At 42.8% G+C, this 27,997-nt stretch overlaps 2 protein-coding genes across 3 annotated transcripts in view; one reads left to right on the forward strand and one right to left on the reverse strand.

Annotated features, from left to right (window-relative positions):
* Window positions 1-12,938, reverse strand: part of srpk2 (SRSF protein kinase 2) — a 103,009-nt gene extending 90,071 nt beyond the window's left edge. For both annotated transcript variants that reach the window (XM_036969498.1, XM_036969497.1), the window contains exons 1-2: window positions 12,799-12,938; window positions 12,513-12,579 (exon numbers count right to left, since the gene is read on the reverse strand). In XM_036969498.1, coding sequence (XP_036825393.1) covers window positions 12,513-12,579; window positions 12,799-12,814 — 83 coding nt within the window. In that variant the 5' untranslated portion in view covers window positions 12,815-12,938. The remainder of the gene's footprint in view (window positions 1-12,512; window positions 12,580-12,798) is intronic.
* A 1,469-nt stretch (window positions 12,939-14,407) lies between these two features.
* Window positions 14,408-26,581, forward strand: LOC110521410 (pseudouridylate synthase 7 homolog). The gene is made up of 16 exons (XM_021598941.2): window positions 14,408-14,543; window positions 15,145-15,492; window positions 15,602-15,686; window positions 16,711-16,821; window positions 16,967-17,111; window positions 18,426-18,537; window positions 18,646-18,723; window positions 19,997-20,125; window positions 20,276-20,401; window positions 20,681-20,742; window positions 20,871-21,031; window positions 21,306-21,432; window positions 21,689-21,790; window positions 22,008-22,137; window positions 23,553-23,644; window positions 23,836-26,581. Exons 2-16 carry the CDS (start codon window positions 15,155-15,157, stop codon window positions 23,970-23,972), a joined length of 1,935 nt encoding a protein of 644 aa, XP_021454616.2. The 5' UTR covers window positions 14,408-14,543; window positions 15,145-15,154; the 3' UTR covers window positions 23,973-26,581.
* Window positions 26,582-27,997: the final 1,416 nt, after the last annotated feature.

A 27,997-nucleotide genomic window follows, 5' to 3' on the forward strand; every position in this document is an offset into this window, starting at 1 on the left:
ATCACACAATGTATGAGGCACAACATCTCTTGTTATTTCTCTCACACACAAGCCTTAGGCTTATTCTATTTGCAGCTCTTCTCAGAATATCAGAAACTCTCATGATCAGATATGGGGCCACGCTTATAAAAGAGAGGAGGATGGTCAACTACATGAACACAATAACACCTCTTTTTCCTCTCTCACCGCTTCACATTTAACCACCAGCAGAGGGCAGGTGAGAGCTATTTCTTGAGTCTTCACCCTCACTGGCTCTGGCATCCTCTGTGAGTGAATGTGAACACAGAATTACATGCCCTAATGCCTCTATCTTCCCTCGGTGGCCTGGCTGCCCGGCCCTGGCTGGAACTGGACTGCAGCTCAGATATGTTATGAGAGGCAAATTGATTGAATGTAGGTTACCCTCCAGTACAACATCTTATATACCCATGTATGATGATCCATGCGTCTCATCACTCCAGTAGTTTTACAGGACCAGAAGCCTGTCTGATCTTAGTAAGCCGCAACTACACTACATCAAAACATTTTTCAAAATCCACCACCAAATCCTGAGGAGAACATGGTGCCAGTGCCAGGCCTAATCATTAGGCCTTAATGTGGATTAAATGGATAGGCTAGCCGCTGGTTCTACCAAATATGGGTCATCCTTGTTTTGTGGATTTGGCAGTAATCTGTGGATCCTTATAATCAGCAACCAAAATGGGTTAACCTACTTACCCACAGTTAACCATCATTAATATCGAGTATAAAGATATATAAGCTAAAGAACCCCTGTTAAAATGCTCAAAATAATCATGTCTAAATCAACTCAACATCACTTCAAGCCCAGTGTAGACGAGCCCAGTCTGGACTCTAGACATGAATACCCAGAGCCCTACCTAAAACACTCCTGGTGCTTAATCCACTGGTGGTGCAGTTCCACAATCCACATTCAATTAGCCTCCATTCAAATCAGTACTACTCTTTCCCTGTGTCCTACCTGAGGAGAACCTTCAGGAAGACGTTGTCACACACTGAGACCTTATCATCAATATGATGTCGCCTTATCAAATTCAAATAAACCATTCTCCCTGTGAGAGATATCTTAGCTATTCTGTCCACTGCATATACCAAAACAGAGGATTCCTCCATATTAGAAGATTGCTTTCATATAGCCTACCCAATCGTTATACAGTCATCAGTGTGAGCTAAACGGTAAGAACAACTGATCTAGATATCATGACACAGCCTGCATTGGCCTATGGTTTAGCTGGTTTTATATTACAACTGTAATATTTGACAGAGGCACCTCAGTACATCTTATTGTCTTGAAAGTGTCTGTTGACAACCAGAGTAGGCTACTTAATATAATCTCATGTTACCATAACAAGCCCAGAAGTGAGTGGGTGTGTGAGGATTATGGGCTTGGCTTTAGCCTCATGCTCCCGACTGTGAATTCAACACAAACAGCCTTTAGATGGCGCTGCTGTGGATAGCTATTTTATTTGTTTTTGGACATCAGAACAGCGATCACTAACCTTGATTTTGATCATACTTTCTATTTCAACGAGTTGGCAGCTCTGGACGTTCTGCTTACTCCGGGCCAGACCCCAATCCCCAAGACTCAAATTATAAGCGCCGGCTCAAAAGAGGCATATGAGCCGGCATCCTGACAAGACTACGTTGGCGAGCCAATAATCTGCCTCTACCCTCCCTTCTATTGGCGAACGTACAGTCACTAGAGAACAAACTGGACAAGCTCCGTTCGAGACTATCCCATCAACGGGACCTGAAGAACTGTAATATCCGATGTTACATCGAGTCGTGGCTGAACAAGGACATGGATAATATACATCTAGCTGGTTTTTCCAGGACGGCAGCCTCGGTTAAGACAAAGCGGGGAGGAATGTGTTAAAAACAGCAGGTGCACGATCTCTAATGTTAAGGAAGTCTTGAGTTTTTGCTTGCTTAAATTAGAATATCTCATGATAAGCTGCAGACCATACTATTTACCAAGAGAGTTTTTATGAAGGTTGTGCAATGTCAATGTAACAGCAATATTTAGACTTAGGGTTGCCACCCGTTCGATAAAATACGGAACGGTTCTGTATTTCACTGAAAGAATAAACGTTTTGTTTTCGAAATGATAGTTTCCGGATTTGACCAGATTAATGACCAAAGGCTCGTATTTCTGTGTGTTTATTATAATATAATTAAGTCTATGATTTGATATTTGATATAGCAGTCTGACTGAGCGGTGGTAGGCAGCAGCAGGCTCGTAAGCATTCATTCAAACAGCACTTTCCTGCATTTTCCAGCAGCTTTTCGCAATGCTTGAAGCACAGCGCTGTTTATGACTTCAACTCCCGAGATTAGGCTGGCAATACTAAAGTGCCTATAAGAACATCCAATAGTCAAAGGTTAATAAAATACAAATGGTATAGAGGGAAATAGTCCTATAATTCCTATAATAACTACAACCTAAAACTTCTTACCTGGTAATATTGAAGACTCATGTTAAAAGGAACCACCAGCTTTCATATGTTCTCATGTTCTGAGCAAGAAACTGAAACGTTAGCTTTCTTACATGGCACATATTGCACTTTTACTTTCTTCTCCAACACAGTGTTTGCATTATTTAAACCAAATTGAACATGTTTCATACATTTTGAGACTAAATTGATTGTATTTATGTATTATATTAAGTTAAAATAAGTGTTCACATTCAGTATTGCTGTAATTGTCATTATTACAAATATATATATATATATATATAAAAATCATCCGATTAAATCGTTATCGGATATTTTTGGTCCTCCAATAATCGGTATCAGCGTTGAAAAATCATAGTCGGTCAACCTCCAGTCATCACACACCGAGACAGTCGTGAAGAAGGCACAACAACGCCTCCTTCCCTCAGAAGGCTGAAAAGATTTGCCATTGGCCCTCAGATCCTCAAAAAGTTATACAGCTGTACCCTTGAAAGCATCTTGACTGGCTGCCTCACTAGTTGGTAAGTCAACCGCTTGGGTTCTGACCACAAGGCGCTATAGAGGGTAGTGCGTACTGCCTAGTACATCACATGGGCCAACTACTCTGCTGAGCTGTGGATATCAGATCCATTCAGCCAGGCCACAGTATCGATGAAGCAGCATTGGCTGAGCAGATCTGTCCAGCAGGGATCGAACTCCTGAGCTTCCCCCTCTTGCTCACTCACACTCGAATCCACTTGCCTTTGACACAATCTCAGTCCATATATCTCTGACCAGGGACATATACTGATAAGGCCAATATGGCACAGCCCTCCATAGCTAGCAATGTGAATTGACAATCTACACAAACAAACCGTAAACAAGTGCATATAAGCTTCAGGTCACTGATGTCCAGTCAGCAGAACCAACCAACAAGGTCTGGTCCAAAGTATTGGCTCTTCACCATCACTAAGTGATCCTCTCTGGGAATCAATTAAATGAATGAATTAACCTAAGTCAGCGGTTGTGCTGAGGTCTGCTCAGACAACGTTGAAGCCTGTACCTAGTCCTCTGACTTCCATAGAAGAACCACCACAACGTAGTCAGGTCCTCTGTAGCTCAGTTAGTAGAGCATCTCCCTAGCAATGGCAGGATAGTGGGTTCAATTTCTGGGACCACCTGTACGTAAAATGTATGAGAGTAGTTTGCTTTGGATAAAAGTGTCTGCTAAATGGCTTATTATTATTATTATTATTATATATACCTATTTATAACTTTGACTTAACTCCAAGAGGGGAAGTTTTAAGCTGGAGCAATATTATTCAGCTACCGCAGAAAAAACATTTGTCTGAATTCCAGAGAACATTACGCTACCTGGCTGCCTCACTCCACTGCACCACACACAGTCCTGTTCGCTAGCCTACTCCCATCTTCCATCAAATGGCGAAACACAAGACAAAAATCAATGCTGTTGATGTAGCAACATCAATCAGACTGCATTGGGCTCATACAGGCATCTACATTACAGCAGTACACAGGGAGGGAGCAGAATTATACGACACACACTGTTAGCACTGAGGCTGGGATATTTATAGGAGTTAGGAGTTATGATACAGTATCACTAACAACACAAACGCTGTGATACACAGAATTATGGCAGTGTCATTGAAGCTCTGGCGCATGGGTACTCAAGCACTATTTGAGAAGGTCCGGTCACACACAGTTTATACGGTGCATTCAGAAAGTATTCACACCCTTTGACTTTTTCAACATTTTCTTACGTTACAGAAATATTCTAAAATGGATTAAATAGTTGTTTTTTCTCTCTCATCAATTTACACACAATACCCCATAATGACAAAGCAAAACGTTTTTTAGAAATGATTGCAAATTTATAAAAGATTTAAAACTGAAATATCACATTTACATAAGTATTCAGACCCTTTTCTCAGTACTTTGTTGAAGCACTTTTGGTAGCGAGGTCCTCTAGGGTATGACACTACAAGCTTGGCACACCTGTATTTGGGGAGTTTCTCCCATTTGTCTCTGCAGATCCTTTCAAGCTGTCGGGTTGGAAGGGGAACGTCACTGCACAGCTATTTTCAGGTCTCTCCAGAGATGTTCATTCTGGTTCAAGTTCGGGCTCTGGCTAGGCCACTCAAGGACATTCAGCAACTTGTCCTGAAGCCACTCTTGTGTTGTCTGGCTGTGTGCTTAGGGTCATTGTCCTGTTGGAGGGTGAACCTTCGCCCCAGTCTGAGGTCCTGAGCACTCTAGAGCAGGTTTTCATTAAGGATCTCTCTGTACTGTACTCTGTTCCATTCATCTTTTGCTGAAAAACATCCCGACAGCATGATTCTGCCACTACTATGCCAGGTTTCCTCCAGACATGACGCTTGGCATTCAGGCCAAATAGTTCAATCTTGGTTTCATCAGACCAGAGAATCTTGTTTCTCATGGTCTGACAGTCCTTAAGGTTCCTTTTGGCAAACTCCAAGCGGGCTGTCATGTGCCTTTTACTGAGGAGTGGATTTTGTCTGGCCACTCTACCATAAAGGCCTGATTGGTGGAGAGCTGCAGAGATGGTTGTCCTTCTGGAAGGTTCTCCCACCTCCACAGAAGAACTCTGGAGCTCTGTCAGAGTGACCATCGGCCCTTCTCCCCCGATTGCTTAGTTTGGCCATGCGGCCAGCTCTAGGAAGAGTCTTGGTGGTTCCAAACTTCTTCCATTTAAGAATTTTGGAGGCCACTGTGTTCTTGGAGACCTTCCATACTGCAGAAATGTTTTGGTACCCATTTTAATCCATTTTAGAAAAAGGCTGTAACCTAACAAAATGTGTAAAAAGTAAAGGAGTCTGAATACTTTCAGAATGCACTGTGAGTGGCAAAGGTGGCAAAGGTTTGGATGAATATTGTAATTTATCGGCATAGTAACAAACCGCCAACACACAACCCATGCAACCCCAAACTGTTCACACCCCTCTTATTGGCAGAAAGAAAATGTTGCTGCAATTCTACACATTTTGCCATGGGGAGTTGAGAACATTTTGCCGTTTTTAAAGCAAATTTCCTGCATTTCTACCCATTTTGTCATGTCTTATGGGTGTTCATATGACACTGGAGTGACTCAACAAAAAGAAAATGGGGGACCCCTGGCAGTCGAGGCCCCTGGGCACGTAATCTGGTTATAATAACTACAATTTTTTAAGTCGGGACCTGCGGTCCGTATTGACCCCGTTTTGGACCACTGTCCACCAGTTGAGTATGGCTTCTCTAGTGGTTCTGAGTTTAATGCTAGCAGAAATCATAAACTCAGAATTGAGATGACTGAGTCATCTCGAGCCATATCTTTAGAGTTAGGGGAGGTTTAGCCATCATTCATCTCAGTGTGTTAACCTACAAATCTATCTGATAATGCATATAAAGTGCAAAAACAAACTACAAACAGGTATAATCATCATGTAATAATTCTGTCAGCATTGATGCTGGACATGGAAAGGTTGATCCATGACTCATTCAGGCAGTCGCCCAGGCAGTCATGCCAGGATAAGTGTGAGCATGCAGCCTCCTGTATGCCTGTGTGAATGAGTTGGTGATAGGATCACATCACTAGTTAATAACTGACTGTAAACCACTGAATAAATAAGCAACAGTTGGATGAAAAGTGCATGTTGTGATAGAAAGAAGTGAACCTCTGGTCAGGATGATGAACAAATCCCTCTATCCCTCCGCCCCCACACACAGTCAATACCTTGTTCATAACATAGACCATAAAACAAATCAAAGATGAAAGATTCTATCAAGTCACAAGTTATGTCTTGCAGAAATAACTGGCTGCCAAGGCCTAAAAAACTGCCCCCAGAAACCATTTAAAGGGCAGTGAGCAAACTTAATCTGTCAAAAGGCAGCATGAATGAGACAGATGGAACAGAATATGAGGCACTCAGGCCCAATTCAGACTGTCTGCAGAACATACTCTATTTCAGAACCATCCCATCTACATAACCTAACACAAATGTACACATGGACATGACTCACACACACACACTCTGCACCACACCCAGCAGCACTCTTCCTGTGTGTGTGTGTGTGTGTGTGTGTGTGTGTGTGTGCCCTGTTCTGTTTCGCTGTAGCTGTTGCTGAGGATCAGTGAAAGGAGCCTCTGTTCTTCCCAGCTTTATTGTGATCTTCCTTTCTCAGGCCCTGTGTTGTTCTGATTGCAGGGTGTGGCCAGGTCATATGTCAGCCAAATAGGGTGGGCGTAACCCTCCAGGGGCTGGGGGGTGCAAACAGAAGAGAGTTCTCTCCATATGAATGGAGAGGAGGCTGTGATGTGGGTCAATGGTACTACTGCTTTGCTTTGGCCCTTTGGTTTCAGATAGGTCTTGATGAGCCTCCTGTCTGTAGCAGTAGACAGACATGTAGACATAGTCCTACTGAGGGGCCTACCATACACAAAACAACATTCACACGTGGGCTCACATGATAAGCTTATATGCTAATGCGCACGTGCACAAACATGCACACATACAGAAAATGTATGGACAGGAAGGACAACTTGTTGCCTGAGTATTGCTATGATGTCACCTGAGAACATGTCATGCGTTTGTTTGTTGTGGTTTCCACTCCGGCTCAAAGCATGTCTCTACAGAGAGATTGTTCCCAGCAGCAGCCAAGCTTTAACAAAACACACAGTTATGACATTGAAAGGTGGCAAAGGCCAAGATAGAGTGTGATACAGGTTAATTTTTAAGGTCTCTTTCAGAGCAATGTCAATACTCATAAAGTCACACATGATGTCAATAGACCCAATATAAATCAACTGAAATTGATAGATACACTGTAATAGATCCATTAAAACTAGGGATGCACCGATATGACATTTTTGGCCGATACCAATATCCAATATTTTCCTTGCCCCCCCCCCCCAAAAAAACAAATACCGATACCGATAACCGATATTTAAAATTGTAGCTGCCTTTTAAGCATTCTAATACAGTTAAATAGTTGAAACACACACACACACACACACACACACGCACACACACACACAGACCAAAAAGTTATTTTGTTGGCATTTAAGTCCCCATTACAAGTAAAACATAATCAAAACCTATTTCTTTCACTTACTTGCTGTGCTGTTTTGTTGTTCATTTGTTCAGTAGTTTCCTTCTCAACCAGGATTTCATCATACATGTCAAGCAGTGAAGTTTCAGCTCTGTCTGTCCGTGGCCTCTTCTGTCGTGGGTCCTCTTCCTCGGTGTGCACTGTCACTGTGTCCGTTTCCATCTTGTCCAACTGTGTCTAACATTTCACGTAAACCCTGTTTCTTGTCTGCTTTGAAGTAGCGGGCCTTGTACCTAGCATCGAGCAAGGTGGCGACTCCGTAAAGCGGCTCAGAGAATGACACCGGATCGCTTGTTCACAGCTTCTACTAGAGTACTTTTGCAAGTTTTAACCCCACTGTCTGTCAGCAGTTTTGTAGAGCAGGTGTTTCAATGCCATGACCGAGGGTATCCCGTCTGCTGCAGTCGCATTATTTCTTGAGTTAGTTATTCGAATGGTGCTAGGAGTGTGTTCATGTTTCAAACATGTTCTCAAATGCCATTGAAATGGCAGCAGCAGTATGAGAACCAGCACATTCTTGAGCATGCAGTACGGCTTTCCTTCAGTACGAAATCCTCATCGACCCACTGTGCTGTCAGACTCAGCATGCTCATGGGGCTGACATCTCTGGTCCAAATGTCAGTTGTGAAGCTAATAGCAGTAACACCCATAGCAAGCAGCTCATGGATGTGCATTTCAACAATTCTGTGTAACTTCGGTAGGGCAACATCTGAAAAATAGCGCCTACTTGATACAGTGTACTGGGGCTCGAGGTGCTCGTCCAGTCGGCGAAAGCCAACATCATCCACAACAGAGAACGGTTGATTGTCAAGGGCTTGAGTTGTCTCGCTGAAATGCTCTTACTCTTTCGAATGACTGCTCGACTTGAACTTGTTTAGTTGCTGGAAGTGTGCCCTTAGTATTTTTCTGCTTTTGTTCTAAGTAGTCTCTGAACGTCTGGAGGTGATGCACTTTCAAATGAGCAATTATGTTTGTGGTATTGAAAGATTTCACCCTCTCCCCTCCTCGGGAAATAATAGCAGTACAAATGTTTCATATGGCCTTTTTGTTATCTTCCTTTGAAACTTCAAAATAGATCCACATAGCAGACATTGTGGGCTAGGTTAGGACTGCTGTGTTGCATGTGTAACGTAGTATTTGTTGTGGCGTCATTACCTCATCTACCTATGTTACATAGCTATGACAACGGTTTTGCACATTGCCGTTAAACTAGACATCGGGCCGATGCCGATATTAGCATTTTTAGCTAATATCGGCTGATTCCGATTTCCTTAGCGATATATCGTGCATCCCTAATTATAACAGCATGATAACAAGATACATTTCTAACATCATTCAATTAATGGCCAGAAGAAGAAAAACAGTGCTTCAATACATTTCTATTTGACATGTTTGTGAGTGACGTGCGGAATCATTTGGTGAATGTTTCCTGAAGCAACAGCGATTCCAGACCCTTCCACAGCGCACCTGTGTGGGCGGAACCTTGGTATGGAGTCACCTAATTGTGGCCAGTGACTACACCGGTGACTTTGGTCCAATAGCATTGTGCCATGAAGTCTGCTCCTCTCTCTCCAGACCAATTCGTATGCACTTTACAGGGCCAATGTGCCGTCGTGCGCATACCAACTACTGCACTTCATCATAACCGGCTCACGCACCATGCAATAGACAGCACTCACACACCCAAACCAGATCATTCTCACTCTAGTAGAAGTCCTTCGTCTACACAAACACTCACACTCTGTTAGGCTACATCACCAACAGCCATCTAGCAGCCACAGACCCTGGTGTGATTCACATATAGTGCCTTTAAATCGACGAAAGTAGCTAGTTTATTCATTTGGGATGCTCATCGGTCTCTGTGCTGTCATTACTGCAAATAGGCCGAGGAAGCCTGTCACATCAGTCAGATCTCTTTTACAACCCCCAAACAAGGCTCAGGGTTTCAGTCTCAGTTGCAGCTGAAGTAACCTAGCACAGAAAAAAAATACTGGGTTGTTTGGTTCACACAACTGCTGGGTTGCAGGCATTGGGTCACTTAGTTGGGTTGTTTTATTTAAAAAGAGCAAAGTTGGGTTGTTGATGGTGGGTTATTGGTGCTGGGTTATTGAGATATGACCAGATCCTATAGCTGTACATCAAATCAGCAATCTGTTCTAGCTCAGTCCCCAAAAAGGAGTGGTTCCGACCCCTGCGCACACACGTGCTCAAAGGGCGAACAACGTGTGCATAAACGCTGTGCAAATGGAGTCTGTCATTACAGCCATAAACAGTGATACATTTATTTTCAAAACACAAGATACCGAAATAAACTGTGTTTTACAACTGCATTTTGATCTGAAAGTCATTCATGTTTGCAGTCAATATCAACTAGGGATAGCGTGTCACATTGTCACTTCTCTGGAGTCCAGAGCAAGCAGGATCATATGGCCTACCTCTATGCAGCGGAGGTTGCAGGATCGGATGGAAAGCACGATCTGTCCGTCACCTTTTTCTTCCTCACAAATATCATAATTAATTTGCCTGAAAGATACATCTTCCTCCCGTAAGTATTGAAGGTAGTGTGATGTTACAGCTATCTTTAGACATATAGCCAGTACCCACCACTGAGGTATATAATTGTAACACACCCAAATTAGGCCTAGCTGAAATATGTAAATGATCAATGAAAACATCAGATAGCCTATTGTTGCAACCTGGTCTCAGAGCATTTCGTATTAATCTGTATGTAAAACCAAAACACTCCATTTAGTATGATATGTTATGAATTACAATTCGTATTATCATGTTTTGAATTGCAACACGTACAATAGGTTACAAATTTGCAAAATGTACAATATATTGCGAATTTGTTAAATGTATGATATGTTACGAATTCTAGCTAGGTGGCTAGGTTAGCTAGGTTAGGTCTTAGGGTTAGAGCTAAGGTTAAGTTAAGGAGTTAGGTTAAAGTTTATGGCTAGGGTTAGGGGATGGGTTAGCTAAAAGGATAAGTTTAGGGTTGAGGGAAGGGTTAGCTAACATGCTAAGTAGTTGCAAAGTAGTTGAAGAGTTGCTAATTAGCTAAAATGCTAAAGTTGTCTGTAATGAGAGTTGAAGTCACAATCTTTGGGTTGCAAGAAGTGCTAAAGTTGTCCATTTTGAGATTCTAAATCACAACCTTTGGGTTGCTAGATGTTCGTGTTATATGCTCACCCACCCCGACCAACCACCCTACTTTAGTTTTTGCCTTAAGTAACCATCTGTCTTATTTAACCATACCAAACGTAAAACATCATACTAAGTCTAGTGTAGTCTATGACACCAAGCTGATTGTTGTAGCAAAGATGCATGCAAATGGATAATATCAATTTAGGTAGGATACTCTATTTTTGACATGCAAAATTGTAGAAAATTAAACAAGCGCTTTCTGGTCACTAATCTGTATATGTGCGCCCGCCTTTGCGCATCATTGCTGATGACTGGTAAACAGTCAAGAACCGCAACTTTTTGGTTGAGAAGCACAGATTAGATGTTTTTTTTAAACAAGAATTTGGTGCAATGCAGATCAAATAAGCAAAGGCTATTCTGTATGTAGCCTATTAAAATATGTATGAATTGTTTATATTTTTCCCATTGTTTCACTCTAGCAACCCCACAAAAGCTTCTCCTTGGGGGGGGGGGGGGGGGGGGGGGGGGGGGGGGGGGGGGGGGTTGATTAATCCGTGTAGGCGTGTTTTGCATCAGCTGAAAGTTTATTGCGTTCAATTTGGAACTGGGCTGGATCCCAGGCGTGAGCCAGTTCAAAACCCACAGTGAAGTTGGCTCTAAACAAAGTGACGTAATTAATCACGTGTAGTAATTACTAGGATTCTGTGTTTTCCCATGCAAAAGGGATTGCTTTTAATAAAAACGCCTTATCTGCCTTTCCAATGAAAACAAGTTAGAAAATTACAACATGTATTTTATGGAAAAGATGCACCATTTTGCTTTGTTGACAAAATGACAGAGTTGCGCAGATTACTGTTCGATTTGAGAAGGGCACGCCTCCCTTCTCCGCTTTCGCCTGATAGTTTCAAGTCATCAGTCTCAAGTCAAAGTCGAGGCCCGAGTCTTGAAGCTCCGAGTCAAAGTCAAGTGATTTTATTTTCTATCTTGTGGAGTCCAAGTCAGACTCGAGTCAACACCTCTGGTAATAAATCATCTTTATATTCTAAAAGAATGTGTAAAATGCTAAACATTTTAAAGAAAATGTTGATTTGCAGTATGTAAATGTAACATGATGAACAACAACTACATTTACTCTCACAGGTTGTCAATAAGAGCTTTCTGAAAGCCACACCCCTGATAAACCACGCCTCCTGAAAAATAACCTAACGATTACATTCAAAAAGACCCAGCTGCTAGGTCAACCAGCATGAAAGTAAAAAAATATCCAACTGATGGTTAAATTAACCCATGTTTGGGTAATCCCAACAACATGTTGGGTTTTCACAGAAAGAGTCAGTCATTGCCGATGTATTAGTCCTGCTATATACAACTCCAGCATGCAATTCATATCCTCCTTGGGCAAAAAGCCATTCCAGGCACGATATATCCATCGACCTATCCATACACAAGGGGGCCCGAGGGACGTTGCCAATGGCAACTTCCGACACCACACAGTTGGAGCGTCCAGGCGAGCTGGACCAGCGTTCCCGTACCAGCACCTGCACCACCGCCCTCGCAATATGCCTGCCTATGTGTGCGTTTTGCCATACCTGCCCAAAACAGACTCTTCCCCCGTATGTTGCCTTCGCACCAGCTACTCAACCAGCCACTGCCAACAATGACAGCTTAGCTGGCTGACGTTCTATGGAAAGCTTAATAACCGCTGTCACGACCTGACACAAGAGACATAACAAACGAGCACAGCACCACCAAATACCACTCCATTCCGAACACCGCTCTGCTTACCTCCTTCCGTGGGCTGCTTTGTCTTTTTTCCCCTTGGGCCTTCTCTTTCGGGCCTGGATTGCCATCACTAGAAGAGATTAGATTAATGTAGAAGTAGGTCCGAGCACCGAGAAGGGACAGAGAGAAAGAACAACACATCAGTCTCGAGCTTTAGCTGGCCCGGCCAAGCATCATAACCAAAAAGGTTGGAAACCCCCGCACGCGCGTAATTTCACCACCTCTTATCAAAACCAACAAAAGCTGTCCCGTAGTCGGAATATTTGAAAAATAGAACATATTTTCATACCTTTCCTGGAGCTCATGATGTTTTCCTCCTTCGCTTCAGCAGCAGCGGCAGCTCAACGGCAGCAGCCGAGATCTCACACTCTCTCGTCTCCAGCCTTCTCTCTGGAGAACGCGCACTCCCTCTGTCGTTAGGAGGAGGAGGCGCGCTCAAGAACTGGAGCTCTATACTACGTGGCCGCGCACAACTGTCACAATTGAGGTTAGCGCGAAAAGGAGCGCTTAAATTGAAAGAACCAAAACCAGAAAGACTGAGTCCCTCCGGACAACATTAGACTATCCCCATTTTATCAATGTCTCTGATGTCTTGAACATTAAAATATTTCCCCTGCCCGCTTCCCTATTTATCCCCACGCCAAAGCACTATTAGCTCAGTAGGCCTCTATCTAGAACCTAAAATAGTTATTTCCGCTGTCCCCATAGGATAACCCTTTGAAGAACCCTTTTTGGTTCCAAGTAGAACCCTTTCCACATAGTGTTCTACATGGAACAAAAGGATTCTAACCAAAAAAGGTACAGCCGAAGAACCCTTTTGGAACCCTTTTTTCTGAGAGTGTAGGTTAACTGGGGCGTATCATGAGCAAAGGGAACCCTGAATAACACAGAGCCTCCTGCTGAATTGTCCACCCTATTTTATATTTTTTTCAAAACATGTTATTGACATGCTGGTTCTGGGAAAGTTTCCTTCTTTAGGATCCCATCCAATGTTCAAAGCTGTTTAGGATTCTGGGGAATGACTAGGCCTATCTCAAATGGACCCAGAATAGGCTTAGCAGGTTAGGTCAATGAGTTTCAAAAAGTATCTGCAATTTAGTTATCTGTTGTGTCACCCGATCAATCCATAGCTGGTGGGTCATATTATGGCAAACCTAATCAGTTATTATCTCACCCTGGATCACATATATAACCTTATCTGACCCAGAACAACAATTATCCTGCAAATAGGCCTATTTCTCAACGACATCTGTATTTTTTAGATTTACATTTTAGAAAAGGCCTGGCTTGGCAAACTGCGATTAGCCTACATTTTATTATTATAGGCCTAGTTATTACTAGACTATTAGAAGTATAAAATATATAAACTATAATCGGCATTGAACACTATGAGGCAGCTGAATTATAAACTATTCATAAATGAAAGATAGCGTTATATTGAAACACTGTGTCGTTTGGCCAATATAACCCTAATTCTGATCCAAGTCGGCGGATTCGATTATGCTGGGCAACAGTCCCGTAAGAGAAACGGGCAAAAGGGGTGAGTGACCTTCTCAAAACGAACAGTAATCGGCGCTGCCCGGTTGTGAAAAAGGCAGCATGGTGCATCTTCCAGAAACATACATATCTTTTCCATAAAATATATGTTTTAATTTTCGAACTAGTTTTCATTAGGAAGGCATATAAACGCGTTGTTATCAAAGCAATCATTTGTATTTGAAAACACAGAATCTTACTAATTACTCCACGTGCTAAATTACTTGTTTCGCTATCATATGCTATCTGTGGGCCCCGACCTCTCATTTTAGACAGCTCCATTGGAAATATCCATACACCCGGGATACCGGGCCATGCTAAACGAGTACCACTACCGTTAAAGAAACGAGAGATTTCTTTATTGACATGTCCTTCAGCCAATAAGTGTTGATATGGGCGGGTTTCAAGACATGACTTTTTCCGGATTCGAGCACACACACACACACACACGTGTGTAGGAAAACTGGGGTACTTCGCTGTGCGTACTCTACTGAATAAGTAGGTGAATCAGATTTCAAAGTTAAATAACAGTTTATGTCAGTATTTTATTTGGCATTCATGTAACGATGCATAGCTTTTCCATGGCTAAGCATGTGTTGGCTCCTTTAGCAAGTCATGTTACGATTTAGGTTATTGTTATGCGCTAATATCTATCGTTAGCTAGCTAGCAACCAAACTACCTAGCCAGTTGATGATGCCAAAAGACAAATGTGAAATTAAACACGTCTCCTAACCATCTGCCATTTATTTGCAATTCGACAGTTGGATGGAACTGTACCAACAATGTCTTTACATCCTAGTCACAGGGTGAAAAGTTGTTGTTACACTGTTTCAGCAAGGAACCCCGCTAGCTAGCACAGAGTACTTACTGTCTTTGATTATAGCCAACCAGAATAATTATCATGTTATGTTTACATTGATACTAACAAGTTACACTGAACAAAAATAAACGCAACATGCATCATTTTCAAATGTTAAATATATTTTTTTTAAGTCAGTGTTTGCCACAACTCTACCAATAATTAGTGTAAGAGAAGTGTCTAGTAGTGGTGGGGATGTTGACCTATTCATTCACATGTCATCTTCTCTTGACCCTCAGCTTGTGTCCTATGGCGGATGCAGAGCCCATGCTGGTCCCTTCCCCTGGGGGGGAGAAAAGGGCCTGCCCTGCCTTGGAGGATGAGGTGGCCCACAGCACCAAGAGACCCAGAGTCCAGAAGGATGAGAACAACAAAGGAGGACACTCTCACAAGCCAGCCCAGGATGAGGCAGAAGAGCCAGAGGGGGAGGAGACAGAGCCACTGGAAGAGGAGGATGGAGAAGGGGCTGGGTTAGGTTCTGGAGAGGCTTTTGCAGAGATGATGAAGCATGGGCTCACAGAGCTGGATGTGGGGATTCTGAAATTTGTCAGTGAACACAAGGGCTTCTCTGGGATCCTCAAGGAGAGGTTTGTACTGATTCCAGTCAGGCTGTAGTGTGATCTGATCCATGGCGTGATGTATATGTGTTGCTGTGTGCGTTTCACTATGACAGAAAATCTAATACTCTTTATTTAGGTACTCTGACTTTGTCGTACATGAGGTCAACAAAGAAGGGAAGACAGTGCAGTTGGATGATCTCTCGGTCCCTGAGGAGGCTGAGGTGAGCTAACAATGTATCAGTAGAACTGTCTTTCGTCTTGCAGTTTTAGAGTGAAACATAATCATTCCTGAAGTTAAAGCTTGACTCCGTAGCCCTTTACACTCGTACCCGTATACGTGATTGAGATGGAAGATTTGAGCACTAATAAGCACCTAAATTGGAACGTCGTGGCTGTACAGTAACATGCTATACGTGACGTCAAAGCTATTCCTCTGCACTTCACAGTGCTGTATGGGTTTTGACTGACAGCTGTTCTGAATTTGAGCACCGCGCACAACAAGAAGTTGACCTCATCCCTCCTGGTAATTGGGTAACTTTAGAAAATGTTTTGTCTAAGTAAGAGAAATGCTGTAAATTAAGAGGACTCTGTGTATTTTGAAAGATGAGATGTTAAGGATTATAGTAAATACATCCTTGACAAGCAAGCCAAACACCCGTGAGTCCCAGTCCCATCTCACTTCAAAATTCATGTCATATACAGTGTCAATATTTATGATTTCTATGTTTGAAGTCAACTTACAAGATGAAGTGTCGTCATACCCTGGGTAGTTCTGAACACAATGAGCATATGTTATATTGTGAAGAAAGCACACGCACCTGAATGCACTCATGACTTCTTCCTAGCTGCACCAAATTGCCTTGTGTAAGATCATATTTTATAACTTAGCTAGTCACGTTGGCAAGAGAACAAGCTTAGAAATCATGGCCACCTGACTCAAATTGCAATTTATAATGGGCCGCTTTTGGATTGCGTAAACAACAACAGTAGTTGTGATTTCAGGGATGTAGGTTGTGTTCCAAACAAAACTACAAGTGTGCTTGCTCTAGTTCCTCAGCAGCACAGCTAAGAGAGCTCCAAAAAGTACCTTATAGTTGAAGATTCTTCTTCGAATCATAAAATTGCTTAGGGACAACTGTGCACACTTTGGAGAGATGTGTGTGGCCACCTGGAGACACCAGTTAGTCCTGCTTCCCCAACTGTGGATTCCATCTTTAAACTGATGTTGGGTTTGTCTTGTGCTAGGAAGCCAGTGTGGCAGAGCAGCCAGGGTCTGAGGTTTTCACAGAGGAGCAGAAACACCAACTTGAGCAGCTGCAGCTCTTCAAGAAAAAAGAGGGCAACGTGTCCATAGAGGTAAATACGCTGACTTTCTCCAAACCCATTAATTAAGTCTGAGAATTTAGTAGTAGTTTGTTATCCACCTTGATCAGTGGGTTTATATAACGTTGAATAGTTCACCTATCTTGAAAGGTGACCAGTTGCTTCTGGTTGAACACAGATGGCGGATGACACCAAAGAGAAACGGACCCTGGTCCACAAAGCTGTCAAGACCCTGTACCCTGGACTGGAGACCAAGACAGAGGAGCAGGAGGGAAAGAAGTTCATCGTAGCCTACCACGCAGCCGGGCAGAAAGCACTCGCAGGTAGAGACAAGAGAATGGGAGATGGGTGTAATGGACCTTTTCTGGGTTTGTATCTCTCTGGTTTATTTTCGCAGGGTGAAATCTCTGTAACGTCTGTCATAGAACAGAATCAAGTCGCTCTCAAGTTTGTGTCTCTTGCTTCAATAAAGAGTTTACATTTCAGAATAAGGAAAGTTATTGTTGAATGGTTGGAAAGGGTTGTGCTGCATGCCCTTGTTCAGCTTGGCCTCTTTGGTTCTCACTGCATGTGGTTCTGTCTGAGCCGAGTAGCTACTGCCTAGTTAAATAAAATAAAAAATACTGGGTTGGCTAGCGTATGGGATAAAATGCAGGCTGCATGAATGAACAGGTGCATGTGCAATGTCAACACAACAAACCTGCATGAAGATCCTGACCAGGCCCATGGCCTGTGAGAGAGCACATAGATCTTGACTTTTAGGCCCAACAAATCAGCAGAATCTCCTTGACTGGCCTATTTTGAGATCAGTTAAGACATTGACATTATTCACATCAATAATATCCTGTGAATTCAGTAGCTTGTGCAAAAAGAGCACAGCACTGTTGTCATAAAATAATTGCTTTGTCATGCCCGTGGCACACGACTTGCTGCACAGAAATGGTTTGACACAACAGCACTCCAAACCTGCATGCTGGTTCACCACCCCCGTCGGTCTGTCTGCCTAACGGTCCATAAACTTATTTTAGTAACAGTCTTTTATCGTTTATATTCTATTCCTTTTGCTCTTCTCTGTGTGGACAGAGGTCAAAATCACTGCAGGTAAGAAATCCTTGTCCACACTGCTCAGAAAAAGAGAGGTATATGCAATTTAAAGGTTTCAGGAGACTAGTCTAAATGTTTGTAGCCTCACATCTGATTAAGTATCAGCTCCTTATCTGTCATGGCATCATCAGTCTTGCACAATTGTCTTTATGGTAAATAAATAGTCATGACTATTTTCAGGGTGTGATGAACTGTTATCATATTGTTCAGGCTAAGGGAACAGAACCTCAGTTGGTTAGTTTATACTTTAGAGCAATGGGGAATGAGTGTTCAAGTGCAGCATTTAAATTATTCAGACATCTTGGGACATGCAGGATGCTCCCGGCATAATTTGTTAGAGAAGTGGTTAATGCTGTATGTGTTGGGGCCCGTAACGAAGCTGCTTCCACCCAAAAAGATGAAAGCGCCAGGTAGTTTCAGTAACTTATCAAAGGCCTGAACACTGATGAGGATGTATTCTCTGCTAACAGAAGGTGTTAGATATCTGATCCTCTGCCTGTGTCTCCACGACTTACTCCTGTGTCCCTGGACAGCCCCCAGGAAACACTCCTGGCCTAAGAGCCGTGGGGCCTTCTGCCACTTTGTCCTTTACAAAGAGAACAAGGACACCATGGAGGCCATCAACGTGCTGTCCAAGTTCCTCAGGTAGAACACTTGTTTTTTTTCTCATAGCATTTCTCACAGGATGTGTAAGAAAAACTTCTACTAAACTGTACAACCCCTGACTGACATTGTGCGTCTGCTTTTCTCTAGGATGAGGCCTAATGTGTTCTCTTACATGGGGACCAAGGACAAGAGAGCCATCACTGTGCAGGAGATTGCAGTTCTCAAGTGAGTGTGGTTGCCTGCCACTCATCAAACTGACAAACATGTAATTATGTTCTTATTAATTAAGTCCAACGCAGCCATTTCTGGGTAACAATTAAGTACATTAAGGGCTCTACATTGTCTATGCAATGGAACTGCAACAGATCCATCGGAGGTTTGTCTACGTAGCTCTACGTAGTTCTACATCCTCTATGCAATGGAACTGCAACAGATCCATCGGAGGTTTGTCTACGTAGCTCTACGTAGTTCTACATCCTCTATGCAATGGAACTGCAACAGATCCATCGGAGGTTTGTCTACGTAGCTCTACGTAGTTCTACATCCTCTATGCAATGGAACTGCAACAGATCCATCGGAGGTTTGTCTACGTAGCTCTACGTAGTTCTACATCCTCTATGCAATGGAACTGCAACAGATCCATCGGAGGTTTGTCTACGTAGCTCTACGTAGTTCTACATCCTCTATGCAATGGAACTGCAACAGATCCATCGGAGGTTTGTCTACGTAGCTCTACGTAGTTCTACATCCTCTATGCAATGGAACTGCAACAGATCCATCGGAGGTTTGTCTACGTAGCTCTACGTAGTTCTACATCCTCTATGCAATGGAACTGCAACAGATCCAACGGAGGTTTGTCTACGTAGCTCTACGTAGTTCTACATCCTCTATGCAATGGAACTGCAACAGATCCATCGGAGGTTTGTCTACGTAGCTCTACGTAGTTCTACATCCTCTATGCAATGGAACTGCAACAGATCCAACGGAGGTTTGTCTACGTAGCTCTACGTAGTTCTACATACTTTTGTGATGCAGGATTTTGGGAACCCGGCACAAACGGAGCTCTGTAGCTCTATTTGACTATGAAATCGCTGTGGAGAGCCTTTACTGTGATTGTTTTCAATTAAAAGGTTGTTTAGATATATTTTTTTACAAAAATTGCTTCTTAGCAAAGAGCAATTCCTCAAGCAAGAATTTTACTAGGACTGTCTGGGAGTGGTCTGAGTGAGGGGCCTAATTGGAGGGGTATTTTACCTGAAATCGATCTTATTGGTCTATGAACTTATACTGCCTGGTGATTGTTGCCAGACAGGCCAAAACTCCACCCACGCAAAACAAGCAGAAATTTCAGGCACTCTTTTCAAACACCTCTTACACTAAAAAGCATTATCACAATTTTCACACTATTATTCTAGCCTCCTTGTGTGGAATTGTATATAGAACACAGGGAAATCCTGTTTTTGACTGCACTGGGCCTTTATGTTGCCTGTGACTTCAGGGTCACAGCAGAAAGACTATCTCACCTTAACAAGTGCCTCAATAACTTCAAGCTGGGAAACTTCTGCTACAAGAAACACCCTCTGAAACTGGGGGAACTACGGGGAAATCATTTTACTGTGGTCATCAGGTCAGTGAATACTAGCTGTGTGTGATGTCTGTCTTTGCTATAACATTCTTTGTAACTATAACTACTCCCCAATCCCCATTTATTCAAATAGCAACAACTTTTAATCTGCTCGGTGTTGCTGTTTTGTTACTGGCTGGTTGTCTCCCACAGGAACATCACCGGGACAGATGACCAGGTCCAGCAGGCCATGACCTCCCTCAGAGAGACAGGCTTTATCAACTACTACGGCATGCAGCGCTTTGGCACCACTGCCGTGCCCACACACCAGGTTGGCAAGTAAGGACAGACACACACACGTATGCCAGTGGCTGGTGGCACCTTAATTGGGGAGGACGGGCATAGTAATGGCTGGTATGAAATATGTGGAATGGTATCAAACACAATACCATTCCAGCCATTATTATGAGCCATCCTCCCTTCAGCAGCCTCCCGTGACATACATAGGGTATAGGGTCTGCAGGCAAGAACATGACTACTCTGTGCATGGTGTAACTGGCCCACGGGTATGGGGTAGGCAGGGGATAGGTGATTTGACTGTTGTTGTGTCTGGACCAGAGCCATCCTGCAAGACAACTGGAATGAAGTGATAGATCTGATCCTGAAGCCTCGCCCTGGAGGTAAACAACCACTCTCCTTCATTTGACTCGGTTTTGAATGTTTTTCATGTAATGTCAGCTACCAGATGGCCAAAGCATTATTGCAAGATCATGTGTTCGACTTAATTTGCCGTGACCTTTCTCTCCAGCGGAGAAAGGTTACCTAGTGAAGTGTCGTGAGGAGTGGGCCCAGTCCCAGGACCCAGAGGCAGCGCTTAAGAAGCTACCTGTGAAACGCTGTGTGGAGGGACAGCTGCTCCGAGGCCTCTCCATGTACGGCAAGAAGAACATCATCACTGCATTTGCCATGGTGAGCTGAGCCAGCTTTTACAAACTAACTGGCAAATGCACTGTTATGACTAATCGGGAAGTAATGGGTGACTTGCACACACTTTCCAAACATCGTGTACATGATTGATTTATCCCTGTGTGTTTCCAATGGATTCTATGTTATTAAATGTTGTAAAAGGTGAGAAACAAACTTGACCGCAGGGTCCACTGTTGATTTGTTTGATTCATTCAGTCTGTTTTCGTCAGGTTTACTTACGGTGGGTTAACTCCCTGTGTTGGCCCTCATCTTCTAGATCCCTCGTAACAACCGGCTGATGTACATCCACAGCTACCAGAGCTTTATGTGGAACACCATGGTCAGCAGACGCATTGAGGCCTTCGGGCTGAAGGCTGTGGAGGGAGACCTCGTACTCAGAGGAGGTGGGTCCTATCTGTCTTGTGCGCCTTCGTGTGGGTGTATTTGGGGACAACTGAGTTTTAAATCCTTTGTTAAATCTTCTGTAGAGGACGAGCACACAGCCCAGAGTGCCTGTCTCACAGATGGCTCTCAAGTGTGATAATCCACGTCGAACAGAGGGCTTCAAGACCACCTGCTAGGCTGGACTGAGTTAGTGTTTATTCTATGTAGGGGCTCAAACCAACTAATGTACACATCCTATTCGCCCTCTATCTCCAGGCACTGCGTTTGTGCTGTCTGCAGCCGAGGCAGAGACCCACTCTATTCAGGACGTGGTGATGCCCCTACCAGGGTTTGATGTCATCTACCCCACTCACCACGGTAAGAGAGCCCTGCATCCTCCTATCCTCCATGCCAGGGCACAGTTCCCACACAACTGCTGTTCTGATGCCTGTTGTTTGTGGGGGTAGAAGCAGAGGAGGAGAAGAATTTCAATCCCTGGACTACTATATCTCTGGAGTATACACTTCTATTTAGATATGTGGGTGAGGTGTGTGTTTCAGATGTGATTGTGTCCTTTCCTCCTGTTATGTAACAGTGGGGAAGGGCTACAGGGAGAAGCTGAGTACAGATAACCTGGACATTGACAACATGAGACACAGGGTGAGGGACTACTCTCTGGCCGGGGCCTACCGACGCATCCTCATCAAACCCAGTGACGTCAGCTGGTCTGTAACACTCACTATCACCTCGGTATCAAGTAATATAACATTTTTCTGTCATAGCTAACTAGTAAAGAGCTATCTAATAGTATTATGCAAAATGTCGTTACACATTCCAAAGACATTAAAAAGGAGCTGAGGATTTCTTTATTTAATAAAAATTGTGCGTGAGTGTGATATGCAGTACCAGTCAAACGTTTGTACACCAGGACGTGGTGTATTCAAGGGTTGTCTTTATTTTTTAAATTATTTTCTACATTGTAGAATAATGGTGAAGTCATCAAAACTATGAAACGCATATGGAATCATGTAGTAACCAAAAAAAGTGTTAAACGAATCAAAATATATTTGAAGTAGCCACCCTTCGCCTTGATGACAGCTTTGCACACACTTGGCATTCTCTCAACCTGGTTTACCTGGAATGCTTTTCCAACAGTCTTGAAGGAGTTCCCACCTATGCTGAGTGCTTGCTTGTTGGCTGCTTTTTTTTCACTTTGCGGTCCAACTCATCCCAAACCATCTCAATTGGATTGAGGATGTGTGATTGTGGAGGCCAGGTCACCTGAACTCTGAAGCATTTATTTGGGCTGCAATCTCTAATGACCTTATCCTCTGCAGCAGAGGTAACTCTGTCTTCCTTTCCTGTGGCGGTCCTCATTCAGAGCCAGTTTCATCATAGCACTTGATGGTTTTTGTGACTGCACTTGAAGAAACTTTCTTGACATTTTCTTGACTGTTTTTCTTTACTTATTTGAGCTGTTCTGATTGGCTCAACTGATTCCACAAATGAACACGGCACACCTGTTAATTGAAATGCTGGTTGAGAGGGAATAATCTCAAATGTAAAATATATTTTGATTTAACACTTTTTTTTGCTTACTACATGATTCGTGTGTGTTATTTCATAGTTTTCATGTCTTGACTTTTATTCTACAATGTAGATACAATGTAGATAATATAAACCCTGGAATGAGTAGTTGTCAACTTTTGACTGGTACTATGTGTTTTATTTATTTATTAGGGCAACAGGTAGCTTGGTGGTTAGAGCGTTGGGCCAGTAACTGAAAGGTTGCTAGTTTGAATCCCCGAGCTAACAAGGTGACAGTTTTCAATGTGCCCTTGAGCAAGGAACTTAACCCTAATTGCTCCTAGGTCACCACTGATAATGGCTGACCCTGGCTGTGACCCCCCGCTCACCACGGGTGTCTCGGGGAGTTGGGATATGCAAAAAACACATGTCCAATTTACATGTGAATAATACACACTTGTACATGTGTGATACTGGACAAATGTATAAGCACCCACCTAATAATTATTGAGGCTTTTGTTAAATGCACTTCAAATACATTTTTTGATAATCTGTCCTCAATTTCTTCAGGTACAATGTTGAGTTGTATTTCTTGTTACGTCTCCTTGTGTAGGGAGGTGATTAACTATGATGACCCTCGTATCTCTCTGGTTCACACTGATGTGGAGAAACTAGAGGACCAACCTCCTCCGGTCTTCAACAAAGGTCTGTTGTAGCTTCATGTTGCTGTACATTGATCACTTGTGTTCCTCCTCAACTTGGCTTGTATGTGTACCCCCATTTTTAAGTGGTAGAGAAAAACAAAGAATTCTTGACAGCCCTCTTTCTGGTGAAGTTTCTGCCTCACTCTTTTTTTCTTCATCATCCCTCCTCTCTTCTCTTCCTCCCACCTCCAGAGGGGAAGTACAGGGCTTTGAGGATGGAGTTCTCTCTGCCTCCCTCCACCTATGCCACCATGGCCATCAGAGAGGTGCTCAAGATGGACACCAGCATCAAGAACCAGACCCAGCTCAACACCATCTGGCTCAACTAACACAACACGGAACAATGTTTTACTGAGCTGTATCCAGCGACGTCGAACATTGCAGATAGAAATTTAATGAATAGAGCTGACACAATTCCCCTATTCGATATGACGATCATATCTTGTCTACGCGATACATTTCTATCTGAACCTTCTGTATTGTTACTTTCTCCTCAATAAGCCCTTGAACTACATTGCCTAGACTACTGGGCTGTTTTTACAGGCTGCAGAGCAGTCCATACTGTATGTGCGAGTATCTGTAGACTGTGGGAGTGTGTTTGGTACTTTGCCAAGCCAAAAGTCATTCCTCAAGGTGTGTCATAGTGATGATGGAAATCATCAGAGCCACCCACACAACCAAGAGCAACATCTCTGTTGTTATTTCCTTTTTTTATCAGGAGGTTTTAAAGCGTTCCTGCACTGGTGGGGTTCAGAGATATGATTTTGAAATAAGTGATGTGTTTCTAGGAGTTTCTCAGTAACCCATGGGGGTGTTCTGAGGTAGGGCTGGGACGATAAACCTAAAATGATCGATACGGCCACTTTTGCATGCAGCATTTTGCTGATACCATTCACTACCATAACAGTAGCTAATACGGGTGATGGCTACAACAAACTAGTAGTAATACTAAACAGTGGTGCACATTACTGTTCTATGTATTGTTATCGTATCAATTCAGGCAATCTATCGCAATATCTATTCTCTGGAACTGGTAGAAAGGTTTCCTCTTTAAGGGCCACCACCTCGACTCTGTCACCCACTTCCCCAAAGACAGATAAAAAAAACTTGACGCCCCTGCTACTTCCCACAGGACTACAATGAACTGTCTCTGATTGTACGCAATTATCCTTTGCTTTTTTTAACTAAAATGTTTAGCTTTTTTTTTTTTTTTTTTGAAACAAGCTCTTTTTTCTCTTTTTTTTTACAGAGCGAGAATTAAAATGTTGAGTGAAGACTGTTGGAGAAGGTTTGTTTCATCAGACATTTGAGATACAGCATTCTGTTCCAACCTGTGTCACTTTCAGAGTATCATGATGCCTATAGTAACTATTCAGACCAAGAAGATAAGTCCTGTCGTCAAACAATGGGAGCATTTACTGTCATAAAACTAATGTTGCTTGACAAACACTTTTATTCAATAGACATTATCATGTATAGTAGTGTTGTGCTTTGGGGGTACTTATTTCTGGTTGGTGGCAGTAAAGATGCATCTTGGCAATGATAGATCAGTTTTCTGTTTTGGGTTCTAGTCGGCACTGAGACAATGCCCCGGTTGCTGCTGGTCATGGCAGGTGCTGTGGAGCTTACCGTCTGGCAGGGTGGCTCTTGCCAGCTGGCAGTAGTTATTGTAGTGATTGCCTGCTATCAGTGCCATGGCTCCAATCTGTGTTTGACAGGATCCAGTCACCAGCCAGTTACCCTGGTATACTGAGAAGGATCTCATGCAGTTTTACTTAATTTTCTGTTATGTCATGCTCTGAAAACAAATCTCTGTAACGGAGCACTTCAGATTTGTTTATATATTTGAATCTGTGTTAGTGTGATTTTCTTCCATATCCCCCTAGCACATTATTTTCTAGCAGGACTGGTGTAACCTTGTGAGTGACCACCATATTTTTTTTATTTTTTTACATGGCCTAAGTAAGATATTATACCAACTCATACCACAAGGGAGAGAAGTTTTGACTTTTACTTAAAAAACATTTTTTTACCTCAACATCTGCACGTCACACTTTATTATTCAATTTCATTAACAAAATTCAAAATGTGTAAATGTCCATGTTCCTTGGTATGAAAACCAATCAAAACTGTCCTGTGGTCAGGTGACACAAACATCTCTAATAAATACACAATGTGTTCCTCTAAATCCAATATAAAGTTGTATTGCTCTGCAGCGTGTTTTACAGGTACAGCTATTTACATTCCCTTAACTTTGCTTTAAAGTCCTTACAACTCTGTTGAAAGAGATCTGGAACGGCTTTGATTTATGAGCAGATGACCCGCTACAAACTCCTATGTGATTCTCCATCCTTATTGTACATAATGTTGTTCTATGCACACTGCAGTATGGATAAGTCTACTTCTAACCAGTGAGATGAAATGGGCTATCTATAATTATCTTTATTGTCCCAATTGAGATATGTGTAGTGCAGTCAAGATAAAAACAACAAAACAATATATTTTTAAAAAACACGACTGAAACTGACAGAAGCAGAGGCTAGCTAAGGTGTCGGATATCTTGGTCAACTGTAGAACATCTACCACTGGTGGACAGTGTGATGACGGGGAAAGTGAGGAACGGTATGGCTCTGGTCAGGTGAGTCTGAAGGGACAGGGAACAGGATGTGGGGTGAGCTGTTGTAACTTCCAAGGGATGTGTTCTGTGTTGCACTGTGACGTTATGCCTTTCATAGACTCCTGTTATGTCTGCACCCTAACACAAGGCCATTGTGTTCTGGAACTGTTGCTTGTATAAAATAACCTGCCTAAATAATATGATTGAGTTATCACCTCCCACTATATAAGAGACATGGAACCATTTACTCCTGAGTTCTTCCCTGTGAAATCAGATCTCCCTCCCCTGCAGTTGCTTGATTAAAGTTATTATACAATTGAATACTCTGCCTTAATCTTTGGATTACATTTTCCACAACAATAATAATAATAATAGGTTAATATAATTTTGGGGGTAAAAAGCAAACAGCATGTACAATGTATTCTCAGAGGATAGCACTTACAATTCATAATTAAACACTTGTTTCCAAAGTGGTCTTTGATTTATATAAAGAGATTAGCCCTCAGCTGTTATGTTTACAATGCCCCTCGAGGTGTCATGGACTTCATGTATGTCAGTTAACAGTATCTGGTAGTTGGTATTCTCTCCCTCCTATCAGACCCCCAAGACACCACAGTCTGGCAACGGCTTCTGTGTTTTTACAACAAGCCATCGCTGCCCACTATGCTAAGAAACACTAGAATGTCAAGAGGTGAGCAGGACCTGGATAGAACCCACTCCTAACGGATTCCAGTGTATGCCTTTGAAAATAGAATAGGAGAATGTGTGGTGCAACTTAACCTGGAACAAGGTCAATGCCATAGAAGTAGAATTCTAGAAGTCATTTCAATTCTAAGAAGACCTTGTTTCTTCCTCAGTAGCATTATGCCTTCAGTTCTCATTTTATCTCTTGAGTGGTTACAGGTGAGGAAGGAGAACAGTGATTACCTTTCCGTCTTCCATGTTCTCGCATATGAGGTGAGGCATTCTCCTGCATCTGCAGCACTCACAAAACATGTCTGATGATCAATCTCTACATTTCAATCTCAAATGATGACTGAATTAAATCAATGCTCTTTGTTTCAGTTCAGCCCAGGTTTGGTACTTGTTTGTGCTGACTTTGACTCTGCCATTGGAGACCCAGAGGTAAGGCATTCAACCTTTCTATGAATAACCATTTGAGTGTGGAGGGATTGTCATTTTATTGTAATGAATGTCTTCCATGTTTTGTCCCAGGGTCATGTGTGAAACCCCAGACATCTTTGCCCACCAGACCCACCTCCCGATGTCCCTGGCTGGGGGGGAAACTGTGTACAGTCCTGGAGGTGACTGTCACTCATAGACTGTGATATTTAACAGTGTCACTCTCTTGACCTCACTAGTCCAATCAGTGTGCCAGACCGTCCAAACCTTACTTGGAGATCCTGCCCCCCAAACAACAGAACTGAACGGCCCATATGAGAGATTGGCTAGTTTCTCAAGGCATTTCTTCAACTTTAAAACTGCTATAACATAAGTACCACTTATAAGTAGGATGCAAGACTGTAAGTCGCTCTGGAGAAGAGCATCTGCTCAATGACAAAAATGTAAATGTGAAAATTATGTAGCTTGTACCGTTACAGGTGGGTTTTAATCAGATTTATAGCTGAAAAGCTTCTCTCGCAAGAAACACGGCTGACTGGTGTAACAACAGAAATCTTAGAAAGTCGAAAGTGCTCATGGAAGACCTTTATAAGGGTTCTCGAAACACAACAAAGT

Source organism: Oncorhynchus mykiss, chromosome 30 (assembly GCF_013265735.2).
Source record: "Oncorhynchus mykiss isolate Arlee chromosome 30, USDA_OmykA_1.1, whole genome shotgun sequence".
NCBI classification, from domain to species: Eukaryota; Metazoa; Chordata; class Actinopteri; order Salmoniformes; family Salmonidae; genus Oncorhynchus; species Oncorhynchus mykiss.